This window comes from Salvelinus fontinalis, chromosome 8 (assembly GCF_029448725.1).
Source record: "Salvelinus fontinalis isolate EN_2023a chromosome 8, ASM2944872v1, whole genome shotgun sequence".
In the NCBI taxonomy this organism is placed as follows: Eukaryota; Metazoa; Chordata; class Actinopteri; order Salmoniformes; family Salmonidae; genus Salvelinus; species Salvelinus fontinalis.
Window position 1 is genome coordinate 38,736,313 of NC_074672.1, and position 25,000 is coordinate 38,761,312.

The window sequence follows — 25,000 nt, forward strand, 5'->3', positions numbered from 1 at the left end:
GGAGTGTTGGAAACCTGGACATCAACAACCTCTCTGTGTGTGCGCTTTCCTGAAAGAAAGAGAGACAACATGGGTGTAATGAGAGAGAGGAGAGGAGTGAGAACAATAGATCTTGTTGAACTAATGCAGTTGAAAGAAGCTGTACGTTCTTCCTAATCCAACCAATTGATCTGGATCCCACTGTTTCCAATTATACTACTGCATTTATGTGACCTAGTTTTCCTCTCCTGTAGGTAAGAACACCTCTTACCTACACCTCTAGGGGAACACCTCTTACCTACACCTCTAGGGGAACACCTCTTACCTACACCTCTAGGGGAACACCTCTTACCTACACCTCTAGGGGAACACCTCTTACCTACACCTCTAGGGGAACACCTCTTACCTACACCTCTAGGGGAACACCTCTTACCTACACCTCTAGGGGAACACCTCTTACCTACACCTCTAGGGGAGAATACCGTGTTATGTCGTTCAGTTTGTGGTTGTGGTTCTTGTCCCAGTCTCTGTGTGTGTGTGTGTGTGTGTGTGTGTGTGTGTGTGTGTTCTTTCTCTTCCAACCGCCTGGGTGAAGACTGCCATCATATCATATTTTCAGAGGTTATGACAAACCTCAATAAAAAATGATTGCCTTTCGAAAAGGAGACCAATTATTGTTTGGTATTTTTATTGGTCCAAGAAAGTTTTTAAAAATACAATGATTGCATTTTTACTGTTGTCACGCTTTGCTCCTTGTTCTTTTGTGTGTTCTGCATAAATTCATTCTCTGAGGACCGGTTCCCAGTTGAGAGTTTAGATAGAGCACAGAACCCTACCAGGTCATCTGAGTTTGTGGTTCTGCGCCGTCCAGACCGAGCTCCTTGTAGATCAAGACTTCACCAGAGGAACCAGACGTGATACTGTTTCAGATGCAATGTCTCCTATAACATTAGAATTCCTGACAAATATGCTCTCTCTAATCATGAATGTGCGCTGTGTAATCATAAACCGCGTACAGTGGCGGTTGGTCGGGTCAGAAACTAGTATCTAGTGTGGCTGGTTTTAGCTGGACTGTCAGGGTTGAGGTCAGGGGCCGCTAGCATCAATCCCAATGTGGACGGGAACCTGTCTTTGTCCTATCGCCGTGTCGATTAAAGTTATCCCAGTCAAAACAACATGTCTGTAAACAGCGGTGAGGCCGTGTGGGAGAGGACAGACTGACGTCGTAGTGTTGATGCTACAGGGCCTACCTCACTGACTGCTCCATGGGAGTCAGACGGCCTCTACTGTAGCTGGTCTGGAGAAGTGGTGTTGTGTGTCATGGAAGAGGGACAATGGTGTGTAGTTGGTTTGTACTGTAGTTGTACAAAATGTGTAAAAGTGACGGAATGTGTGTGCATTTGCACAATCGTAGCTCAGTAGAGATCTTTGTGTTCCGTACTCTAAAATGGAGGGCCACTGATGGGATGTGGTGGATGTTATACGAGGGCTTGTCTTGTTTCTAGATATTAGGTATCTCTGTGTGTCGGAGATGATAACAGTGATATCTTGGCTCAGAGTAAAGTAAATCTACTACTGTTAGTGGGCCTTCTGCTTCCCAATGGTCATCATAGGCTTTGCGTGATGTATTGTTGTCTCTACCTTCTTGCCCTTTGTGCTATAATGTTTCTACCATGTTTTGTGTTGCTACCATGTTGTTGTCATGTTGTGTTGCTACCATGCTATGTTGTTGTCTTAGGTCTCTCTTTATGTAGTGTTGTGTTGTCTCTGTTGTTGTGATGTGTGTTTTGTCCTATATTTGTATAAGTTATTATTTATTTATGTTTATCCCAGCCCCAGTCCCCGCAGGAGGCCTTTTCGTAGGCCGTCATTGTAAATAAGAATTTGTTCTTAACTGACTTGCCTAGTTAAATAAAGTTTAAATAAAAAATCCTCCTCCTTGCCTGTCCACAAAAGGCCTTTCTTTCAAGACAGCGATCCATGTAGCTAAGCGTTGGGGTCGGAGAATTCCTCACCATTCTTTCCCATATCGGAGAATAACGCAACTTGCTCTCATCCGGGAGGTTGAAAGTCCAGTGGTGTTTAACGTTTTTCTTCGTGATTTCACGGAAGGCCGCACGGCGAGGCTGAATGTTTCGTCGGGTGGTTGTTATTGTGCACTGGCTGGCCAAAGTAAACTGAGTCTAGTGGAGAGTGGAATCATTATCTAAGAGCGATATGGTCAATTTGCCCTGAAATAAGGCTATGTGCTGCCACTGGGACAGGGAGCAGGGGGGGGGGTGGGATGGGGGGGTGCGTGCGGCTCGTGCGTGCATTCTCAGCTTCAACACAACCACAGGCTAAACTTTGTTTGTTTATGGCTTATTTTGTTTACTCCCTTGTGCAGATAAGAGCGATCATTCTTGGGTTTCATTCTTTCTCGAGGCCTGTTTATCTCCCCCCAGTCCAGTGTGTGTAGCCTGTAACCTGTCACCTGTCGCCTATTTATCTTCTCCCAGTCCAGTGTGTGTAGCCTGTAACCTGTAGCCTGTTTATCTCCCCCCAGTCCAGTGTGTGTAGCCTGTAACCTGTAGCCTGTTTATCTCCCCCCAGTCCAGTGTGTGTAGCCTGTAACCTGTAGCCTGTTTATCTCCCCCCAGGCCAGTGTGTGTAACCTGTCACCTGTTGCCTGTTTATCTTCTCCCAGTCCAGTGTGTGTAGCCTGTCACCTGTAGCCTGTAGCCTGTTTATCTTCTCCCAGTTCAGTGTGTGTAGCCTGTCACCTGTAGCCTGTTCATCTTCTCCCAGTCCAGTGTGTGTAGCCTGTAACCTGTAGCCTGTTTATCTCCCCCCAGTCCAGTGTGTGTAGCCTGTAGCCTGTTTATCTCCCCCCAGTCCAGTGTGTGTAGCCTGTAACCTGTAGCCTGTTTATCTCCCCCCAGGCCAGTGTGTGTAACCTGTCACCTGTAGCCTGTTTATCTTCTCCCAGTCCAGTGTGTGTAGCCTGTCACCTGTAGCCTGTAGCCTGTTTATCTTCTCCCAGTCCAGTGTGTGTAGCCTGTAACCTGTAACCTGTAGCCTGTTCATCTTCTCCCAGTTCAGTGTGTGTAGCCTGTCACCTGTAGCCTGTTCATCTTCTCCCAGTCCAGTGTGTGTAACCTGTCACCTGTAGCCTGTTCATCTTCTCCCAGTCCAGTGTGTGTAGCCTGTCACCTGTAGCCTGTTTATCTCCTCCCAGTCCAGTGTGTGTAGCCTGTAACCTGTAACCTGTAGCCTGTTCATCTTCTCCCAGTCCAGTGTGTGTAGCCTGTCACCTGTAGCCTGTTCATCTTCTCCCAGTCCAGTGTGTGTAACCTGTCACCTGTAGCCTGTTCATCTTCTCCCAGTCCAGTGTGTGTAGCCTGTCACCTGTAGCCTGTTTATCTCCTCCCAGTCCAGTGTGTGTAACCTGTCACCTGTCACCTGTAGCCTGTTCATCTTCTCCCAGTCCAGTGTGTGTAACCTGTCACCTGTCACCTGTAGCCTGTTCATCTTCTCCCAGTCCAGTGTGTGTAGCCTGTCACCTGTAGCCTGTTTATCTCCTCCCAGGCCAGTGTGTGTAGCCTGTCACCTGTAGCCTGTTTATCTCCTCCCAGTCCAGTGTGTGTAGCCTGTAACCTGTAGCCTGTTTATCTCCCCCCAGTCCAGTGTATGTAGCCTGTCACCTGTTGCCTGTTTATCTCCTCCCAGTCCAGTCAACATTAAATACAATTGTTTCATAAACAACAATGCAGAGTTAAGATAAAAAAGTAGAAATAGTGACACAAGGAGTAACAAATAACAATGACGAGTAAAAGTAACATGGCTATATAGAGAGAGATAGCAGGACTGAGTCAATTTACAGGGGCATGAGATAATTGAGGTAGCTACAATACATTTACAAAAATATGTGGACACCCCTTCAAATTTAAAGATTCTGCTATTTCAGCCACACCCGTTGCTGACAGGTGTATAAAATCAAGCACTCAGCCGTACAATCTCCAAAGACAAACATTGGCAGTAGAATGGCCAGACTGAAGAGCTCAGTGACTTTCAACGTGGCACTGTCATAGGGCGACACCTTTCCAACAAGTCAGTTGGTCAAATTTCTGCCCTGTTACAGCTGCCCTGGTCAACTGTAAGTGCTGTTATTGTTTTAGTGGAAGCGTCTAGGAGAAACAACGGCTTAGCCGCGAAGTGGTAGGCCACACAAGCTCACAAAACGGGACCGCTGAGTGCTGAAGTGCGTAGCGCGTAAAATGGTAGTTCTAAACTACCTCTGGAAGTAACGTCAGCACAAAACCTGTTCGTCAGAAGCTTCATGAGTTGGGTTTCCATGGCCGAGCAGCCGTACACAAGCCTAAGATCACAATGCACAATGCTAAGCATCGACTGGAGTGGTGTAAAGCTTGCCGTCATTGGCCTCTGGAACAGTGGAAACACGTTCTCTAGATTGATGAATCACGCTAAACCATCTGGCAGTCCGATATACCAATCTGGGTTTGGTGGATGCCAGGAGAACGCTACCTGCATAGTGCCAAATGTAAAGTTTTGTGGAGGAGGAATGGTCTGGGGCTGTTTTTCATGGTTCGGGCCACTTAGTTCTAGTGAAGGGAAATGTTAACGCTACAGCATACAATGACATTCTAGACGATTCTGCGCTTCCATCTTTGTGGCAACAGTTTGGGGAAGGTACTTTCCTGTTTCAGAAAAACAATGCCCCCCCGTGCACAATATGAGGTCCATACAGAAATGGTTTGTCGAGATTGGTGTTGAAGAACTTGACTGGCCTACACAGAGCCCTGACCTCAACCCTATCAAACCAAATTGGGACAAATTGTAACGCTGACTGCGAGCCAGGACTAATCGCCCAACATCAGTGCCTGACCTCACTAACGGTCTTGTGGCTGAATGGAAGCAAGACCAAACAATTTTTTCTACAACATCTAGTGGAAAGCCTTCCCAAATGAGTGGAGGCTGTTACAGCAGCAAAGGGGGGACCAACTCCATATTAATGTGCACAGTTTTGTAGTGTATGTACATGGTAAAGTGACTAGGCAACAGGATAGATAATAGACAGTAGCAGCAGTGTGTGTGTGTGGGGGGGGTCAGTATGCATGTGTGCGCGTGCTATTTGTCTGTGACCGTATGTTGTGTGTGTGTGTGTGTGTGTGTGTGTGTGTGTGTGTGTGTGTGTGTGTGTGTGTGTGTGTGTGTGTGTGTGTTTGTGTGTGTGTGTGTGTGTGTGTGTGTGTGGTGGGATGTCAGTGTAAATACAGAACCAGTCAAAAGTTTGGACACACCTGCTCATTGAAGGTTTTTTTAACATTTATTTTTCCTATTTTCTACATTGTAGACATCAAAACTATGAAATAACACATATGGTTTGTCGAGATTGGTGTGGAAGAACAAATCAAAATATATTTTATATTTGAGATTCTTCAAAGTAACCACCCTTTGCCTTGATGACAGCTTTGCACACTCTTGGAATTCTCTCAACCAGCTTCATGAGGAATGCTTTTCCAACAGTCTTGAAGGAGTTCCCACATATGCTGAGCACTTCTTGGCTGCTTTTCCTTCATTCAGCTGTCTAACTCATCCCAAACCATCTCAATTGGGTTGAGGTTGGGTGATTGTGGAGGCCAGGTCACCTGATGCAGCACTCCATTGCTCTCCTTCTTGGTCAAATAGCCCTTACACAGCCTGGAGGTGTGTTTGGGGTCATTGTTCTGTTGAAAAACAAATGATAGTCCCGCTAAGCCCAAACCAGATGGGATGGCGTATCGCTGCAGAATGCTGTTGTAGCCATGCTGGTTAAGCGTGCCTTGAATTCTAAATAAATCACACAGTGTCACCAGCAAAGCACGTCACACCTCCTCCTCCATGCTTCACGTGGGAAATACACATGCGGAGATCATCCGTTTAACTACTCTGCGTCTCAAAGACACGGCGGTTGGAAACAAAAATCTCACATTTGGACTCATCAGACCAAAGGGCAGTTTTCCAGCTGTCTCATGTCCATTGCTCGTGTTTCTTGGCCCAAGCAAGTCTCTTATTATTATTGGTGTCCTTTAGTAGAGGTTTCTTTACAGCCATTCGACCATGAAGGCCTGATTCATGCAGTCTCCTTTGAAAAGTTGATGTTGAGATGTGTCTGTTACTTGAACTCTGTGAAGCATTTATTTGGGCTGCAATCTGAGGTGCAGTTAACTCTAATGAACTTATCCTCTGCAGCAGAGGTAACTCTGGGTCTTCCATTCCTGTGGCGGTCCTCATGAGAGCCAGTTTCATCATAGCACTTGATGGTTTTTGCAACTGCACTTGAAGAAACTTTAAAAATTCTTGAAATTTTCCGTATTAACTGACTTCAAGTCTTAAAGTAATGGTGGACCGTCGTTTCTCTTTGCTTATTTGAGCTGTTCTTGCCATAATATGGACTTTGTCTTTTACAAATAGGGCTATCTTCTGTATACCACCCCTACCTTGTCACAACACAACAGATTGGCTCAAATGCATGAAGAAGGAAAGAAATTGCACAAATTAACTTTTAACAAGGCACACCTGTTAATTTAAATGAAACTGGTTGAGAGAATGCCAAGAGTGTGCAAAGCTGTCATCAAGGCAAAGGGTGGCTACTTTGATTAATTTCAAATATAAATATAGCATTTTTGGGTGACTACATGACTACATATGTGGTATTTGATAGTTTTGATGTCTTCACTATTATTCTACAATGTGGAAAATCGTACAATTTAAGAAAAACCCTGGAATGAGTAGGTGTGTCCAAACTTTTAATTGGTACTGTATGTGTGAGTGTTTGCATAAAGTCAGTGCAAGAGAGTTAGTGCAAAAAAGGGTCAATGCAGGTTTTGCGGGTCGCCATTTGATTAGCTATTTAGCAGTCTTGTTTCTCAGTCTCATGGCTTGGGGGTAGAAGCTGTTCAGTGTCCTGTTGGATTTAGAACTGGTGCTCCAGTACCGCTTGCCAAAGAACAGTCTATGTCCTGGGTGGCTGGAATCTTTGAAATCATTTTGGGGTCCTGGGTGGCAGGGATCTCAGCCCCAGTGATGTACTGGGCAGTATGCAGTGCCCTCTGTAGCGGCTTGTGGATTTTAGGATCTGAGGGCCCATGCCTAATCTTTTCAGCCTCCTGAGGGGGAAGAGGTTCTGTTTTGCCCTCTTCACAACTGTGCAGGTGTGTGTGGATCATGTTCATTTCTTAGTGATGTGGACGCCGAGGAACTTGAAAGTCTCGACCCACTCCACTAGCCTGAAGCTGAAGCTGTGGTAACTCCAGTTCCAAGAATGTTGAAATCAGTGTCTTAAACAACCACATTAGACGGTGGGGATCAGTGTCCTAAAATACCACATTAGACGGTGGGGATCAGTGTCCTAAAGGACCACATTAGACAGTGGGGATCAGTGTCCTAAAGGACCACATTAGACAGTGGGGATCAGTGTCCTTAAGGACCACATTAGACAGTGGGGATCAGTGTCCTAAAGGACCACATTAGACAGTGGGGATCAGTGTCCTAAAGGACCACATTAGACAGTGGGAATCAGTGTCTTAAAGGACCACATTAGACAGTGGGGATCAGTGTCCTAAAGGACCACATTAGACGGTGGGGATCAGTGTCCTAAAGGACCACATTAGACAGTGGGGATCAGTGTCCTAAAGGACCACATTAGACGGTGGGGATCAGTGTCCTAAAGGACCACATTAGACAGTGGGGATCAGTGTACTTAAGGACCACATTAGACAGTGGGGATCAGTGTCCTAAAGGACCACATTAGACAGTGGGGATCAGTGTCCTAAAGGACCACATTAGACAGTGGGAATCAGTGTCTTAAAGGACCACATTAGACAGTGGGGATCAGTGTCCTAAAGGACCACATTAGACAGTGGGGATCAGTGTCTTAAAGGACAACATTAGACAGTGGGGATCAGTGTACTTAAGGACCACATTAGACAGTGGGGATCAGTGTCCTAAAGGACCACATTAGACAGTGGGGATCAGTGTCCTAAAGGACCACATTAGACAGTGGGAATCAGTGTCTTAAAGGACCACATTAGACAGTGGGGATCAGTGTCCTTAAGGACCACATTAGACAGTGGGGATCAGTGTCCTAAAGGACCACATTAGACAGTGGGGATCAGTGTACTTAAGGACCACATTAGACAGTGGGGATCAGTGTCCTAAAGGACCACATTAGACAGTGGGGATCAGTGTCCTAAAGGACCACATTAGACAGTGGGGATCAGTGTCCTGAAGGACCACATTAGACAGTGGGGATCAGTGTCCTAAAGGACCACATTAGACAGTGGGGATCAGTGTCCTAAAGGACCACATTAGACGGTGGGGATCAGTGTCCTAAAGGACCACATTAGACATTGGGGATCAGTGTCCTAAAGGACCACATTAGACAGTGGGGATCAGTGTCCTTAAGGACCACATTAGACAGTGGGAATCAGTGTCTTAAAGGACCACATTAGACAGTGGGAATCAGTGTCCTAAAGGACCTCATTCGACAGTGGGGATCAGTGTCCTAAAGGACCACATTAGACGGTGGGGATCAGTGTCCTAAAGGACCACATTAGACAGTGGGGATCAGTGTCCTAAAGGACCACATTAGACGGTGGGGATCAGTGTCCTAAAGGACCACATTAGACAGTGGGGATCAGTGTCCTAAAGGACCACATTAGACGGTGGGGATCAGTGTCCTAAAGGACCACATTAGACGGTGGGGATCAGTGTCCTAAAGGACCACATTAGACGGTGGGGATCAGTGTCCTAAAGGACCACATTAGACAGTGGGGATCAGTGTCCTAAAGGACCACATTAGACAGTGGGGATCAGTGTCCTAAAGGACCACATTAGACAGTGGGGATCAGTGTCCTAAAGGACCACATTAGACAGTGGGGATCAGTGTCCTAAAGGACCACATTAGACGGTGGGGATCAGTGTCCTAAAGGACCACATTAGACAGTGGGAATCAGTGTCCTAAAGGACCACATTAGACAGTGGGGATCAGTGTCCTAAAGGACCGCATTAGACAGTGGGGATCAGTGTCCTAAAGGACCACATTAGACAGTGCGGATCAGTGTCCTAAAGGATCACATTAGACAGTGGGGATCAGTGTCTTAAAGGACCACATTAGACAGTGCGGATCAGTGTCCTAAAGGACCACATTAGACAGTGGGGATCAGTGTCCTAAAGGACGACATTAGACAGTGGGGATCAGTGTCCTAAAGGACCACATTAGACAGTGGGAATCAGTGTCTTAAAGGACCACATTAGACAGTGGGAATCAGTGTCCTAAAGGACCTCATTCGACAGTGGGGATCAGTGTCCTAAAGGACCACATTAGACAGTGGGTATCAGTTTCCTAAAGGACCACATTAGACGGTGGGGATCAGTGTCCTAAAGGACCACATTAGACAGTGGGGATCAGTGTCCTAAAGGACCACATTAGATGGTGGGGATCAGTGTCCTAAAGGACCACATTAGACGGTGGGGATCAGTGTCCTAAAGGACCACATTAGACAGTGGGGATCAGTGTCCTAAAGGACCACATTAGACAGTGGGGATCAGTGTCCTAAAGGACCACATTAGACAGTGGGGATCAGTGTCCTAAAGGACCACATTAGACAGTGGGGATCAGTGTCCTAAAGGACCACATTAGACGGTGGGGATCAGTGTCCTAAAGGACCACATTAGACAGTGGGAATCAGTGTCCTAAAGGACCACATTAGACAGTGGGAATCAGTGTCCTAAAGGACCACATTAGACAGTGGGGATCAGTGTCCTTAAGGATCACATTAGACAGTGGGGATCAGTGTCCTAAAAGACCACATTAGACAGTGGGGATCAGTGTCCTTAAGGATCACATTAGACAGTGGGGATCAGTGTCCTTAAGTACCACATTAGACAGTGGGGATCAGTGTCCTAAAGGATCACATTAGACAGTGGGGATCAGTGTCCTAAACGACCACATTAGACGGTGGGGATCAGTGTCCTAAAGGACCACATTAGACGGTGGGGATCAGTGTCCTAAAGGACCATATTAGACGGTGGGGATCAGTGTCCTAAAGGACCACATTAGACAGTGGGGATCAGTGTCCTAAAGGACCACATTAGACGGTGGGGATCAGTGTCCTAAAGGACCACATTAGACAGTGGGAATCAGTGTCCTAAAGGACCACATTAGACAGTGGGGATCAGTGTCCTTAAGGATCACATTAGACAGTGGGGATCAGTGTCCTAAAAGACCACATTAGACAGTGGGGATCAGTGTCCTTTAGGATCACATTAGACAGTGGGGATCAGTGTCATTTAGGATCACATTAGACAGTGGGGATCAGTGTCCTAAAGGACCACATTAGACGGTGGGGATCAGTGTCCTAAAGTTCCACATTAGACAGTGGGGATTAGTGTCCTAAAGGACCACATTAGACAGTGGGGATCAGTGTCCTTAAGGACCACATTAGACATTGGGGATCAGTGTCCTAAAGGACCACATTAGACAGTGGGAATCAGTGTCCTAAAAGACCACATTAGACAGTGGGGATCAGTGTCCAAAAGGACCACATTAGACAGTGGGGATCAGTGTCCTAAAGGACCATATTAGACAGTGGGGATCAGTGTCCTAAAGGACCACATTAGACAGTGGGGATCAGTGTCCTAAAGGACCACATTAGACAGTGGGGATCAGTGTCCTAAAGGACCACATTAGACAGTGGGGACCAGTGTCCTAAAGGACCTCATTAGACGGTGGGGATCAGTGTCCTAAAGGACCACATTAGACAGTGGGGATCAGTGTCCTTAAGGACCACATTAGACAGTGGGGATCAGTGTCCTAAAGGACCACATTAGACAGTGGGGATCAGTGTCCTAAAGGACCACATTAGACAGTGGGGATCAGTGTCCTAAAGGACCACATTAGACAGTGGGGATCAGTGTCCAAAAGGACCACATTAGACAGTGGGGATCAGTGTCCTAAAGGACCACATTAGACGGTGGGGATCAGTGTCCTAAAGGACCACATTAGATGGTGGGGATCAGTGTCCTAAAGGACCACATTAGACGGTGGGGATCAGTGTCCTTAAGGACCACATTAGACAGTGGGGATCAGTGTCCCTAAGGACCACATTAGACAGTGGGGATCAGTGTCCTAAAGGACCACATTAGACAGTGAGAATCAGTGTCCTAAAGGACCACATTAGACATTGGGGATCAGTGTCCTAAAGGACCACATTAGACAGTGGGGATCAGTGTCTTAAAGGACCACATTAGACAGTGGGGATCAGTGTCCTAAAGGACCACATTAGACGGTGGGGATCAGTGTCCTTTAGGACCAGTGCTGAGAAATGTCTCATCAATCATCAGACTCAATCTCAGCCACTTAAAGCTCCTTTACCCAAGTCCCTCCCGTGTGGAGAAAGACCAAGAGGGAAAGACTCAGAGGGAACGACCCAGACAGAACAGAGCCATCCTCAGATGTAGGTCATCAGGCCAAGCTAGCCATGGTGACGTGAAACTTTCCCAACATGCCCGAAAGCATTCGCTCTCCAATCGCCTCATCTTCCGTGGATTGGCCTATCAGAGCTCTCGACTGGGTGGCATAATCACAACCATTAGCCTATCAAGATCTATCCAGGGGCCCTTGCTGCCATTCCCACTTTCCCACCACTTTCCCTCCAAAGATTAACCCAAGATGGCCGCTCTCAAACCAGTCTCTGACTCCAGGGGATAAGAACACAAGAGTCTATGATTTAATTGGATTCATTTGTAAAATGGCTGTTGGAGATTTGGGCATTATCTATCCATGTACCCATGACTGGAATGCTAGCTCTCTCCCTCTTGGGCATTATCTACAGTATCTCTCCTCTGTGGTGGCTGTGGGGTTAATGTATGTTAGACCTAGGCTGTTCTCCTGCTTGTGATTCGTTTCTTACGTACATTAGATAATAATTCCAGTCTGTGTTTAACCCTAAAACCTGCTGAGGAAGAGAATCATTGATCAGATCTGTTAATGGCCCACATTTTCCTAATGATCCTAGTGATATAAAGAAACATGATCCTAGTGATATAAAAAACATGATCCTATGACATAAACAGCTCCTGATGGTAGAAATTAGCAACAAATGCATTCAATGGTAAGGTCCAAGCATGAGAGAAACTAGCTGTAACTCTATAAACGGGTTGTCCTTGTAATGCTCCTCCGTCTCTTTGCCATAGCTGCATAATGGCTGAGTGTTCAGTGTCCTGTTCAGTGTCCTGCTGGTCTGCTGCTGGGTGCAGTTCGGGTACATTTATATATCTGCTCTGCTACATGGTTGTGTTGATATAAGGATGGATGGACGTCAGACAACGTTTGTTCAACAGCGTAGAGGGGATTTACAGTTATGCTTTAGGGACAGAGGGAGGGAGGGAGGGTGGGAGAGAGATAGAGAGAGGAGGGAGACAGAGGAGATGGAGAGAGGCAGATCACAGAAACACAGTTTGAGACAGATTCAGAGAGACCCTTGAACTGAATGGAGTAGTACACTACTACTAACAGTGAGTCAGCAGGACTTATCAACAGAGAGCAGTTAACTGAGAGGATGAAGAATCCACCGGAAGCTTTTAAAGCTAAATGGCTCCTCTGTTTACACCTCTATAAAGTCCTCCAAGAACATCTATCATTATCTCTGCAGGCATATCTCTAATTATCTCTGAGCACACTGTATCTCATGCCGCATCTCTCTCATCTGGAAATTAAAAGTTAAAAGCAGGAAATTGAAGAATAAGGCCACGGGTGGAACACATATTAGTCCGCTGGATCAAGACAGTTTGTGTATTAGTCAGCTGGATCAAGACAGTTTATGTATTAGTCAGCTGGATCAAGACAGCTTATGTATTAGTCAGCTGGATCAAGACAGTTTGTGTATTAGTCAGCTGGATCAAGACAGTTTGTGTATTAGTCAGCTGGATCAAGACAGTTTGTGTATTAGTCAGCTGGATCAAGACAGTTTGTGTATTAGTCAGCTGGATCAAGACAGTTTGTGTATTAGTCAGCTGGATCAAGACAGTTTATGTATTAGTCAGCTGGATCAAGACAGTTTGTGTATTAGTCAGCTGGATCAAGACAGTTTATGTATTAGTCAGCTGGATCAAGACAGTTTGTGTATTAGTCAGCTGGATCAAGACAGTTTGTGTATTAGTCAGCTGGATCAAGACAGTTTGTGTATTAGTCAGCTGGATCAAGACAGTTTGTGTATTAGTCAGCTGGATCAAGACAGTTTGTGTATTAGTCAGCTGGATCAAGACAGTTTATGTATTAGTCAGCTGGATCAAGACAGTTTGTGTATTAGTCAGCTGGATCAAGACAGTTTGTGTATTAGTCAGCTGGATCAAGACAGTTTATGTATTAGTCAGCTGGATCAAGACAGTTTGTGTATTAGTCAGCTGGATCAAGACAGTTTGTGTATTAGTCAGCTGGATCAAGACAGTTTGTGTATTAGTCAGCTGGATCAAGACAGTTTGTGTATTAGTCAGCTGGATCAAGACAGTTTGTGTATTAGTCAGCTGGATCAAGACAGTTTATGTATTAGTCAGCTGGATCAAGACAGTTTATGTATTAGTCAGCTGGATCAAGACAGTTTATGTATTAGTCAGCTGGATCAAGACAGTTTATTTATTAGTCAGCTGGATCAAGACAGTTTATCGTGGTCCTTTTATTTCTGTGCACTTCACTTCAAAGTATGCCTCTTGTTTTGGTATGTCTTGTAACCTTCATAATGTTATGATGTCTCCCAGTCACTTATCTCTTATGAAAACAGATAGGGCATGTACTGTATTTATGAAGGCCAAACTAACACTAACCTGACATTATCCTCTCTCTGCCCTCTCACTCCCTCTAACACTAACCTGACATTCTCCTCTCTCTGCCCTCTCACTCCCTCTAACACTAACCTGAAATTCTCCTCTCTCTGCCCTCTCACTCCCTCTAACACTAACCTGACATTCTCCTCTCTCTGCCCTCTCACTCTCTCTAACACTAAACTGACATTCTCCTCTCTCTGCCCTCTCACTCTCTCTAACACTAACCTGACATTCTCCTCTCTCTGGCCTCTCACTCCCTCTAACACTAACCTGACATTCTCCTCTCTCTGCCCTCTCACTCCCTCTAACACTAACCTGACATTCTCCTCTCTCTGCCCTCTCATTCCCTCTAACACTAACCTGACATTATCCTCTCTCTGCCCCCTCACTCCCTCTAACACTAACCTGACATTCTCCTCTCTCTGCCCTCTCACTCCCTCTAACACTAACCTGACATTCTCCTCTCTCTGCCCTCTCACTCCCTCTAACACTAACCTGACATTATCCTCTCTCTGGCCTCTCACTCCCTCTAACACTAACCTGACATTCTCCTCTCTCTGCCCTCTCACTCCCTCTAACACTAACCTGACATTCTCCTCTCTCTGGCCTCTCACTCCCTCTAACACTAACCTGACATTCTCCTCTCTGCCCTCTCACTCCCTCTAACACTAACCTGACATTATCCTCTCTCTGCCCTCTCACTCCCTCTAACACTAACCTGACATTCTCCTCTCTCTGCCCTCTCACTCCCTCTAACACTAACCTGACATTCTCCTCTCTCTGTCAATCTCACTCCATCTAACACTAACCTGACATTCTCCTCTCTCTGCCCTCTCACTCCCTCTAACACTAACCTGACATTCTTCTCTCTCTGCCCTCTCACTCCCTGTAACACTAACCTGACATTCTCCTCTCTCTGCCCTCTCACTCCATCTAACACTAACCTGACATTCTCCTCTCTCTGCCCTCTCACTCCCTCTAACACTAACCTGACATTCTCCTCTCTGCCCTCTCACTCTCTCTAACACTAACCTGACATTCTCCTCTCTCTGCCCTCTCACTCCCTCTAACACTAACCTGACATTCTCCTCTCTCTGCCCTCTCACTCTCTCTAACACTAACCTGACATTCTCCTCTCTCTGCCCTCTCACTCCCTCTAACACTAACCTGACATTCTCCTCTCTGCCCTCTCACTCCATCTAACACTAACCTGACATTCTCCTCTCTCTGCCCTCTCACTCCCTCTAACACTAACCTGACATTCTCCTCTCTGCCCTCTCACTCTCTCTAACACTAACCTGACATTCTCCTCTCTCTGCCCTCTCATTCCCTCTAACACTAACCTGACATTATCCTCTCTCTGCCCCCTCACTCCCTCTAACACTAACCTGACATTCTCCTCTCTCTGCCCTCTCACTCCCTCTAACACTAACCTGACATTCTCCTCTCTCTGCCCTCTCACTCCCTCTAACACTAACCTGACATTATCCTCTCTCTGGCCTCTCACTCCCTCTAACACTAACCTGACATTCTCCTCTCTCTGCCCTCTCACTCCCTCTAACACTAACCTGACATTCTCCTCTCTCTGGCCTCTCACTCCCTCTAACACTAACCTGACATTCTCCTCTCTGCCCTCTCACTCCCTCTAACACTAACCTGACATTATCCTCTCTCTGCCCTCTCACTCCCTCTAACACTAACCTGACATTCTCCTCTCTCTGCCCTCTCACTCCCTCTAACACTAACCTGACATTCTCCTCTCTCTGTCAATCTCACTCCATCTAACACTAACCTGACATTCTCCTCTCTCTGCCCTCTCACTCCCTCTAACACTAACCTGACATTCTTCTCTCTCTGCCCTCTCACTCCCTGTAACACTAACCTGACATTCTCCTCTCTCTGCCCTCTCACTCCATCTAACACTAACCTGACATTCTCCTCTCTCTGCCCTCTCACTCCCTCTAACACTAACCTGACATTCTCCTCTCTGCCCTCTCACTCTCTCTAACACTAACCTGACATTCTCCTCTCTCTGCCCTCTCACTCCCTCTAACACTAACCTGACATTCTCCTCTCTCTGCCCTCTCACTCTCTCTAACACTAACCTGACATTCTCCTCTCTCTGCCCTCTCACTCCCTCTAACACTAACCTGACATTCTCCTCTCTGCCCTCTCACTCCATCTAACACTAACCTGACATTCTCCTCTCTCTGCCCTCTCACTCCCTCTAACACTAACCTGACATTCTCCTCTCTGCCCTCTCACTCCATCTAACACTAACCTGACATTCTCCTCTCTCTGCCCTCTCACTCCATCTAACACTAACCTGACATTCTTCTCTCTCTGCCCTCTCACTCCCTGTAACACTAACCTGACATTCTCCTCTCTCTGCCCTCTCACTCCATCTAACACTAACCTGACATTCTCCTCTCTCTGCCCTCTCACTCCCTCTAACACTAACCTGACATTCTCCTCTCTGCCCTCTCACCCCCTCTAACACTAACCTGACATTCTCCTCTCTCTGTCAATCTCACTCCATCTAACACTAACCTGACATTATCCTCTCTCTGCCCTCTCACTCCATCTAACACTAACCTGACATTCTCCTCTCTGCCCTCTCACTCCCTCTAACACTAACCTGACATTCTCCTCTCTGCCCTCTCACCCCCTCTAACACTAACCTGACATTCTCCTCTCTGCCCTCTCACTCCCTCTAACACTAACCTGACATTCTCCTCTCTGCCCTCTCACTCCCTCTAACACTAACCTGACATTCTCCTCTCTGCCCTCTCACTCCCTCTAACACTAACCTGACATTCTCCTCTCTCTGCCCTCTCACTCCCTCTAACACTAACCTGACATTCTCCTCTCTCTGCCCCCTCACTCCCTCTAACACTAACCTGACATTCTCCTCTCTCTGCCCTCTCACTCCCTCTAACACTAACCTGACATTCTCCTCTCTCTGTCAATCTCACTCCATCTAACACTAACCTGACATTCTCCTCTCTCTGCCCTCTCACTCCCTCTAACACTAACCTGACATTCTCCTCTCTCTGGCCTCTCACTCCCTCTAACACTAACCTGACATTCTCCTCTCTCTGCCCTCTCACTCCCTCTAACACTAACCTGACATTATCCTCTCTCTGCCCTCTCACTCCCTCTAACACTAACCTGACATTCTCCTCTCTCTGCCCTCTCATTCCCTCTAACACTAACCTGACATTCTCCTCTCTCTGCCCTCTCACTCCCTCTAACACTAACCTGACATTATCCTCTCTCTGCCCCCTCACTCCCTCTAACACTAACCTGACATTCTCCTCTCTGCCCTCTCACTCCCTCTAACACTAACCTGACATTCTCCTCTCTCTGCCCTCTCACTCCCTCTAACACTAACCTGACATTCTCCTCTCTCTGGCCTCTCACTCCCTCTAACACTAACCTGACATTCTCCTCTCTGCCCTCTCACTCCCTCTAACACTAACCTGACATTCTCCTCTCTCTGTCAATCTCACTCCCTCTAACACTGACCTGACATTCTCCTCTCTCTGCCCTCTCACTCCCTCTAACACTAACCTGACATTCTCCTCTCTCTGCCCTCTCACTCCCTCTAACACTAACCTGACATTCTCCTCTCTCTGCCCTCTCACTCCATCTAACACTAACCTGACATTCTCCTCTCTCTGCCCTCTCACTCCCTCTAACACTAACCTGACATTCTCCTCTCTCTGCCCTCTCACTCCCTGTAACACTAACCTGACATTCTCCTCTCTGCCCTCTCACTCCCTCTAACACTAACCTGACATTCTCCTCTCTCTGCCCTCTCACTCCCTCTAACACTAACCTGACATTATCCTCTCTCTGCCCCCTCACTCCCTCTAACACTAACCTGACATTCTCCTCTCTCTGTCAATCTCACTCCATCTAACACTAACCTGACATTCTCCTCTCTGCCCTCTCACTCCCTCTAACACTAACCTGACATTATCCTCTCTCTGCCCCCTCACTCCCTCTAACACTAACCTGACATTCTCCTCTCTCTGTCAATCTCACTCCATCTAACACTAACCTGACATTCTCCTCTCTGGCCTCTCACTCCCTCTAACACTAACCTGACATTCTCCTCTCTCTGCCCTCTCACTCCCTCTAACACTAACCTGACATTCTCCTCTCTCTGCCCTCTCACTCCCTCTTTCTCTCCTCAGATAGAGAATCTTTTAGAGCAGTTAAAGGACAAGGACAAGCAGCTGGCGGTTCTGAGAGACAGAGTCAAGGGTCTCCAGACTGACTCCAGCAACACAGACACAGCACTGACCACGCTGGAGGAGGCCCTGTCTGAAAAGGTATGCTAGGCCGGGAGGACGGCACAGGGAAAGAGCTGAAGAAAATTAGGATAGCAGAAAAGAGAGAGGGGTATAGGGGGACAACGGGATTGAGAGAATGACAGGGTAGGAAAAAGAGGAGGGAGTCTCCAGCATCATAGACTGGACAGGGAGTATGAGAAGGAGAAAGACTAGTGTGAAGTGACATAATTCCTTCCAGATAGAAAGGGATATAGCTAGATTGTCTGTAGATGAAGGACAGGACCCATGCTGAGTGTAAAGGATGTTTACCCATTCTCTCTACAGTTAGTGTGATGTCATAGACAGGTATTAACTGGCCCTGCTCACACAGTCAGACCACCTCACTGTTGCTGACCACATAAACATCAACTCAGACTGATAGATACACAACGGAACAGATGCAGGGAAACCCCAGAGCCTCTGTATCTCCACTATGACTATGGAGATTGAGGATGAGGAAACGAGTGGTTATGATTGGAGATGGATGATCAAAGCAAATGTTATTTGTCACATGCTCTGATTACAACAACCTTACAGTGAAATGCTTACTCACAAGCCCTTAACCAACAATGCAGTTTTATGAAGATAAAAAAATATATATATAACAAATAATTAAGGCGCAACAATAAAATAACAGTATTGAGGCTATATACAGAGAGTTCCAGTACAGAGTCAATGTGCGGGGGCACAGGTTAGTTGAGGTAATTTGATCATGTAGGTGGAGGTAAAGTGACTATGCATGAATAATAAACAGAATAGCTGCAGCATAAAAATGGGGGGTGGGGACAATGCAAATAGTCCAGGTAGCCATTTAATTAACTGTTCAAGAGTTATGGCATGGTGGTAGAAGCTGTTAAGAAGCCTTTTTGACCTAGACTTGGCGCTCCGGTACCGCTTGCCGTGCGGTAGCAGAGAGAACAGTCTATGACTAGGGTGGCTGGAGTCCTTTGCAATTTTTTGGGCCTTCCTCTGACACCGCCTGGTATAGAGGTCCTGGATGGCAGGAAGCTTGGCCCCAGTGATGTACTAGGCCGTACGCACTAACCTCTGTAGTGCCTTGCGGTCGGAGGCCGAGCAGTTGCCATACCAGGCGGTGATGCAACCAGTCAGGATGCTCTCTAATTTTTGAGGATCTGGGGGCCCATGGTGTTGAACGCTGAGCTGTAGTCAATGAATAGCATTCTCACATAGGTGTTCCTTTTGTCCAGGTGGGAAATGGCAATGTGGAGTGCAATAGAGATTGCATCATCTGTGGATCTGTTGGGGCGGTATGCAAATTGGAGTGGGTCTAGGGTTTCTGGGATGATGGTGTTGATGTGAGCCATGACCAGCCTTTCAATGCACTTCATGGCTACAGACGTGAGTGCTATGGGTCGGTAGTCATTTAGGCAGGTTACCTTTGTGTTCTTGGGCACTGGGACTATGGTGGTCTGCTTGAAACATGTAGGTATTACAGACTCGGTCAGGGAGAGGTTGAAAATGTCAGTGAAGACACTTGTCAGTTGGTCAGCGCATGCTCGGAGTACACGTCCTGGTAATATGTCTGGCCCTGCGGCCTTGTGAATATTGACCTGTTTAAAGGTCTTACTCACATCGGCTACGGAGAGCGTGATCACATAGTCGTCCGGATCACTGTGGGGACAACGTCATCGATGCGGTTATGATGTGGTGTACTCCTGAATGCCATCGGAAGAGTCCCGGAACATATTCCAGTCTGTGCTAGCAAAACAGTCTTGTAGCTTAGCATTTGCGTCCTTTGACCACTTACTTATTGAGCGAGTCACTGGTACTTCCTGCTTTAGTTTTGTTTTATAAGCAGGAATCAGGAGGATTGAGTTATGGTCAGATTTGCCAAATGGTGGGCAAGTTGCAAACAACGTGAAAAAACCAACATAATAGCACAGTTGGTTAGGAGCACATAAAACGACAGCCGTCTCTTCCGGCGCCATTCTTTGGCTATGGAGGGGATGATGATGAAGACTCCAACACATTAGGTTAGATTCCTGACTTAAAAAATTATCAAGGGAAACCAATACATTTTTGAGACAGTTTCATCACATACAAAGTCACATTCTTGATCTAACCGATGGCTTTGTAAAGTTGTATAGGGCAAGGTAGAGCTGGGTAGGGCCGGGTAGGCTGTGTAGGGCAGTGTAGGGTTGAGAAGGCTATCTACGGCTCTGTAGGCTTGAGAAGAACTCCATTGAGCCCTCCATTGAGTTACAGTGCATCTGTGTGTGTTGGTCTGGCTAAGTGGATGAGATGGATGCTAATTGTTGGTTCTAAACAGACTGAGTTGTTTTCTCTGGGTTGGTTGGTGAGAGAACAGCTGTTGTTCATAGGACCTCACCTCAGCGTTAGTCAGTTAGCTAGCGCCACACATGAATCACCTTTCAGGTCAACACAGGCTTTTTATTTCAGCTAATTGTTTTCGCTGAAGGTTGCCGTGTGGGATACTTATCCAATAAAAAGGCTTCATTTTCCAGAATTCAGGTTGAACAAGTCACTTTCCGGTAACATGGAAAGTCTTACTCAACCAGGACAAAATTCCGATGTGGATTTTTTTTGTTTTCTCCTTTGAAAGCAGTGTGTTTTTCCTTCTATACACAAACACTGAGCGATATGTTTATGTATTTACAACGACAGCTAAGGACTTCTCATGATTTCTAAACATCATCTGTTGATGTTACAAGGGCATTGCTCAACTGACAGTGGTCATTCCTAACGTCGTCATCGCCATCATCATCGTAGTCATGGTTTTCAGTGTAAATGAGGGTGTGTTGTCCACAGGTGTGGACCACTAAAGATAACGGTGAAGGACAGTATGGGGAGATGGGACCATGCTCACCTTTGTTCCACATGTTTAACAATGGCTGCCAGAGGTTAGCGCTGCGTGGTGTGTGTGTGTGTTTGTATATATATATGTGTGTGTGTGTGTGTGTGTGTGTGTGTGTGTGTGTGTGTGTGTGTGTTTGATGGAGGTTGAGTGTGATTGGCTGGGCTGAGGTGTATCCTGGTCTGCCAAGTGTAAACTCATGTCAGGAACTGACGGAAGAGAGGCAATGCAAACATCCTAAGTGGAACCGGACAAGACAGGCAGTGGTGCTCTGTATTTGGTTCTGTTTTATGAGAAGCTGCAGTAGGCTATGTCCGGTCAACCCATGGAGCAGTTTCTGACGAAGTCCTAAGCTGTGTTCCAATACTCATACTAACCGCACTAACTATACTATGTGTGATGTAAATTGAGTACGTAATATGCTTATTGGTCACAGTATGGATGTAGTTAGTATGCCAAAAGCTCCTGGATGTCGTACTACATTCACCAAAATACGAAGTATGCAAGCAGTGGACACTATTTCAGTGCTTTTAGGGCCCATAATGCAATTCTTCTGAAAATGGGCGTGGCTTCAAAATTGGCTGACAATTTGTTAGCTACACTATCCTTACGAACCGCATATCATTACAGCAGTATGTACCGGTATGTTAGCTACACTATCCTTACGAACCGCATATCATTACAGCAGTATGTACCGGTATGTTAGCTACGCTATCCTTACGAACCACATATCATTACAGCAGTATGTACCGGTATGTTAGCTACGCTATCCTTACGAACCGCATATCATTACAGCAGTATGTACCGGTATGTTAGCTACGCTATCCTTACGAACCGCATATCATTACAGCAGTATGTACCGGTATGTTAGCTACACTATCCTTACGAACCGCATAGCATTACAGCAGTATGTACCGGTATGTTAGCTACGCTATCCTTACGAACCGCATATCATTACAGCAGTATGTACCGGTATGTTAGCTACACTATCCTTACGAACCACATATCATTACAGCAGTATGTACCGGTATGTTAGCTACGCTATCCTTACGAACCGCATATCATTACAGCAGTATGTACCGGTATGTTAGCTACGCTATCCTTACGAACCGCATATCATTACAGCAGTATGTACCGGTATGTTAGCTACACTATCCTTACGAACCGCATAGCATTACAGCAGTATGTACCGGTATGTTAGCTACGCTATCCTTACGAACCGCATATCATTACAGCAGTATGTACCGGTATGTTAGCTACACTATCCTTACGAACCACATATCATTACAGCAGTATGTACCGGTATGTTAGCTACGCTATCCTTACGAACCGCATATCATTACAGCAGTATGTACCGGTATGTTAGCTACGCTATCCTTACGAACCGCATAGCATTACAGCAGTATGTACCGGTATGTTAGCTACGCTATCCTTACGAACCGCATATCATTACAGCAGTATGTACCGGTATGTTAGCTACACTATCCTTACGAACCGCATATCATTACAGCAGTATGTACCGGTATGTTAGCTACGCTATCCTTACGAACCACATATCATTACAGCAGTATGTACCGGTATGTTAGCTACGCTATCCTTACGAACCGCATATCATTACAGCAGTATGTACCGGTATGTTAGCTACGCTATCCTTACGAACCGCATATCATTACAGCAGTATGTACCGGTATGTTAGCTACACTATCCTTACGAACCGCATAGCATTACAGCAGTATGTACCGGTATGTTAGCTACGCTATCCTTACGAACCGCATATCATTACAGCAGTATGTACCGGTATGTTAGCTACACTATCCTTACGAACCACATATCATTACAGCAGTATGTACCGGTATGTTAGCTACGCTATCCTTACGAACCGCATATCATTACAGCAGTATGTACCGGTATGTTAGCTACGCTATCCTTACGAACCGCATATCATTACAGCAGTATGTACCGGTATGTTAGCTACACTATCCTTACGAACCGCATAGCATTACAGCAGTATGTACCGGTATGTTAGCTACGCTATCCTTACGAACCGCATATCATTACAGCAGTATGTACCGGTATGTTAGCTACGCTATCCTTACGAACCGCATATCATTACAGCAGTATGTACCGGTATGTTAGCTACGCTATCCTTACGAACCGCATATCATTACAGCAGTATGTACCGGTATGTTAGCTACGCTATCCTTACGAACCGCATATCATTACAGCAGTATGTACCGGTATGTTAGCTACGCTATCCTTACGAACCGCATATCATTACAGCAGTATGTACCGGTATGTTAGCTACAGTATCCTTACGAACCGCATATCATTACAGCAGTATGTACCGGTATGTTAGCTACACTATCCTTACGAACCACATATCATTACAGCAGTATGTACCGGTATGGTAGCTACACTTTCCTTACGAACCACATATCATTACAGCAGTATGTACCGGTATGTTAGCTACGCTATCCTTACGAACCACATATCATTACAGCAGCTACGCTATCCTTACGAACCACATATCATTACAGCAGTATGTACCGGTATGTTAGCTACGCTATCCTTACGAACCGCATAGCATTACAGCAGTATGTACCGGTATGTTAGCTACGCTATCCTTACGAACCGCATAGCATTACAGCAGTATGTACCGGTATGTTAGCTACGCTATCCTTACGAACCGCATAGCATTACAGCAGTATGTACCGGTATGTTAGCTACACTATCCTTACGAACCGCATAGCATTACAGCAGTATGTACCGGTATGTTAGCTACGCTATCCTTACGAACCGCATATCATTACAGCAGTATGTACCGGTATGTTAGCTACGCTATCCTTACGAACCGCATAGCATTACAGCAGTATGTACCGGTATGTTAGCTACGCTATCCTTACGAACCGCATAGCATTACAGCAGTATGTACCGGTATGTTAGCTACGCTATCCTTACGAACCGCATATCATTACAGCAGTATGTACCGGTATGTTAGCTACACTATCCTTACGAACCGCATAGCATTACAGCAGTATGTACCGGTATGTTAGCTACGCTATCCTTACGAACCGCATATCATTACAGCAGTATGTACCGGTATGTTAGCTACGCTATCCTTACGAACCGCATATCATTACAGCAGTATGTACCGGTATGTTAGCTACGCTATCCTTACGAACCACATATCATTACAGCAGTATGTACCGGTATGTTAGCTACGCTATCCTTACGAACCGCATATCATTACAGCAGTATGTACCGGTATGGTAGCTACACTTTCCTTACGAACCGCATATCATTACAGCAGTATGTACCGGTAGGTTAGCTACACTGTCCTTACGAACCACATATCATTACAGCAGTATATCATTACAGCAGCTACGCTATCCTTACGAACCACATATCATTACAGCAGTATGTACCGGTATGTTAGCTACGCTATCCTTACGAACCGCATAGCATTACAGCAGTATGTACCGGTATGTTAGCTACGCTATCCTTACGAACCGCATAGCATTACAGCAGTATGTACCGGTATGTTAGCTACGCTATCCTTACGAACCGCATAGCATTACAGCAGTATGTACCGGTATGTTAGCTACACTATCCTTACGAACCGCATAGCATTACAGCAGTATGTACCGGTATGTTAGCTACGCTATCCTTACGAACCGCATAGCATTACAACAGTATGTACCGGTATGTTAGCTACGCTATCCTTACGAACCGCATATCATTACAGCAGTATGTACCGGTATGTTAGCTACACTATCCTTACGAACCGCATAGCATTACAGCAGTATGTACCGGTATGTTAGCTACGCTATCCTTACGAACCGCATATCATTACAGCAGTATGTACCGGTATGTTAGCTACGCTATCCTTACGAACCGCATATCATTACAGCAGTATGTACCGGTATGTTAGCTACGCTATCCTTACGAACCACATATCATTACAGCAGTATGTACCGGTATG

At 46.1% G+C, this 25,000-nt stretch overlaps 1 protein-coding gene across 8 annotated transcripts in view; it reads left to right on the forward strand.

Annotated features, from left to right (window-relative positions):
- Window positions 1-25,000, forward strand: part of LOC129861223 (ERC protein 2-like) — a 480,843-nt gene that overhangs the window by 101,910 nt on the left and 353,933 nt on the right. For 7 of the 8 annotated variants that reach the window (XR_008760519.1, XM_055932443.1, XM_055932440.1 and 4 more), the window contains one exon: window positions 18,045-18,182. The exons of the other annotated variant lie outside the window; for it this stretch is intronic. Coding sequence is in view for 6 of the 7 variants with exons in the window: in XM_055932443.1 (XP_055788418.1) it covers window positions 18,045-18,182 (138 nt within the window). In the remaining variant the exon portion in view is untranslated. The remainder of the gene's footprint in view (window positions 1-18,044; window positions 18,183-25,000) is intronic. 8 annotated transcript variants of the gene reach the window in all.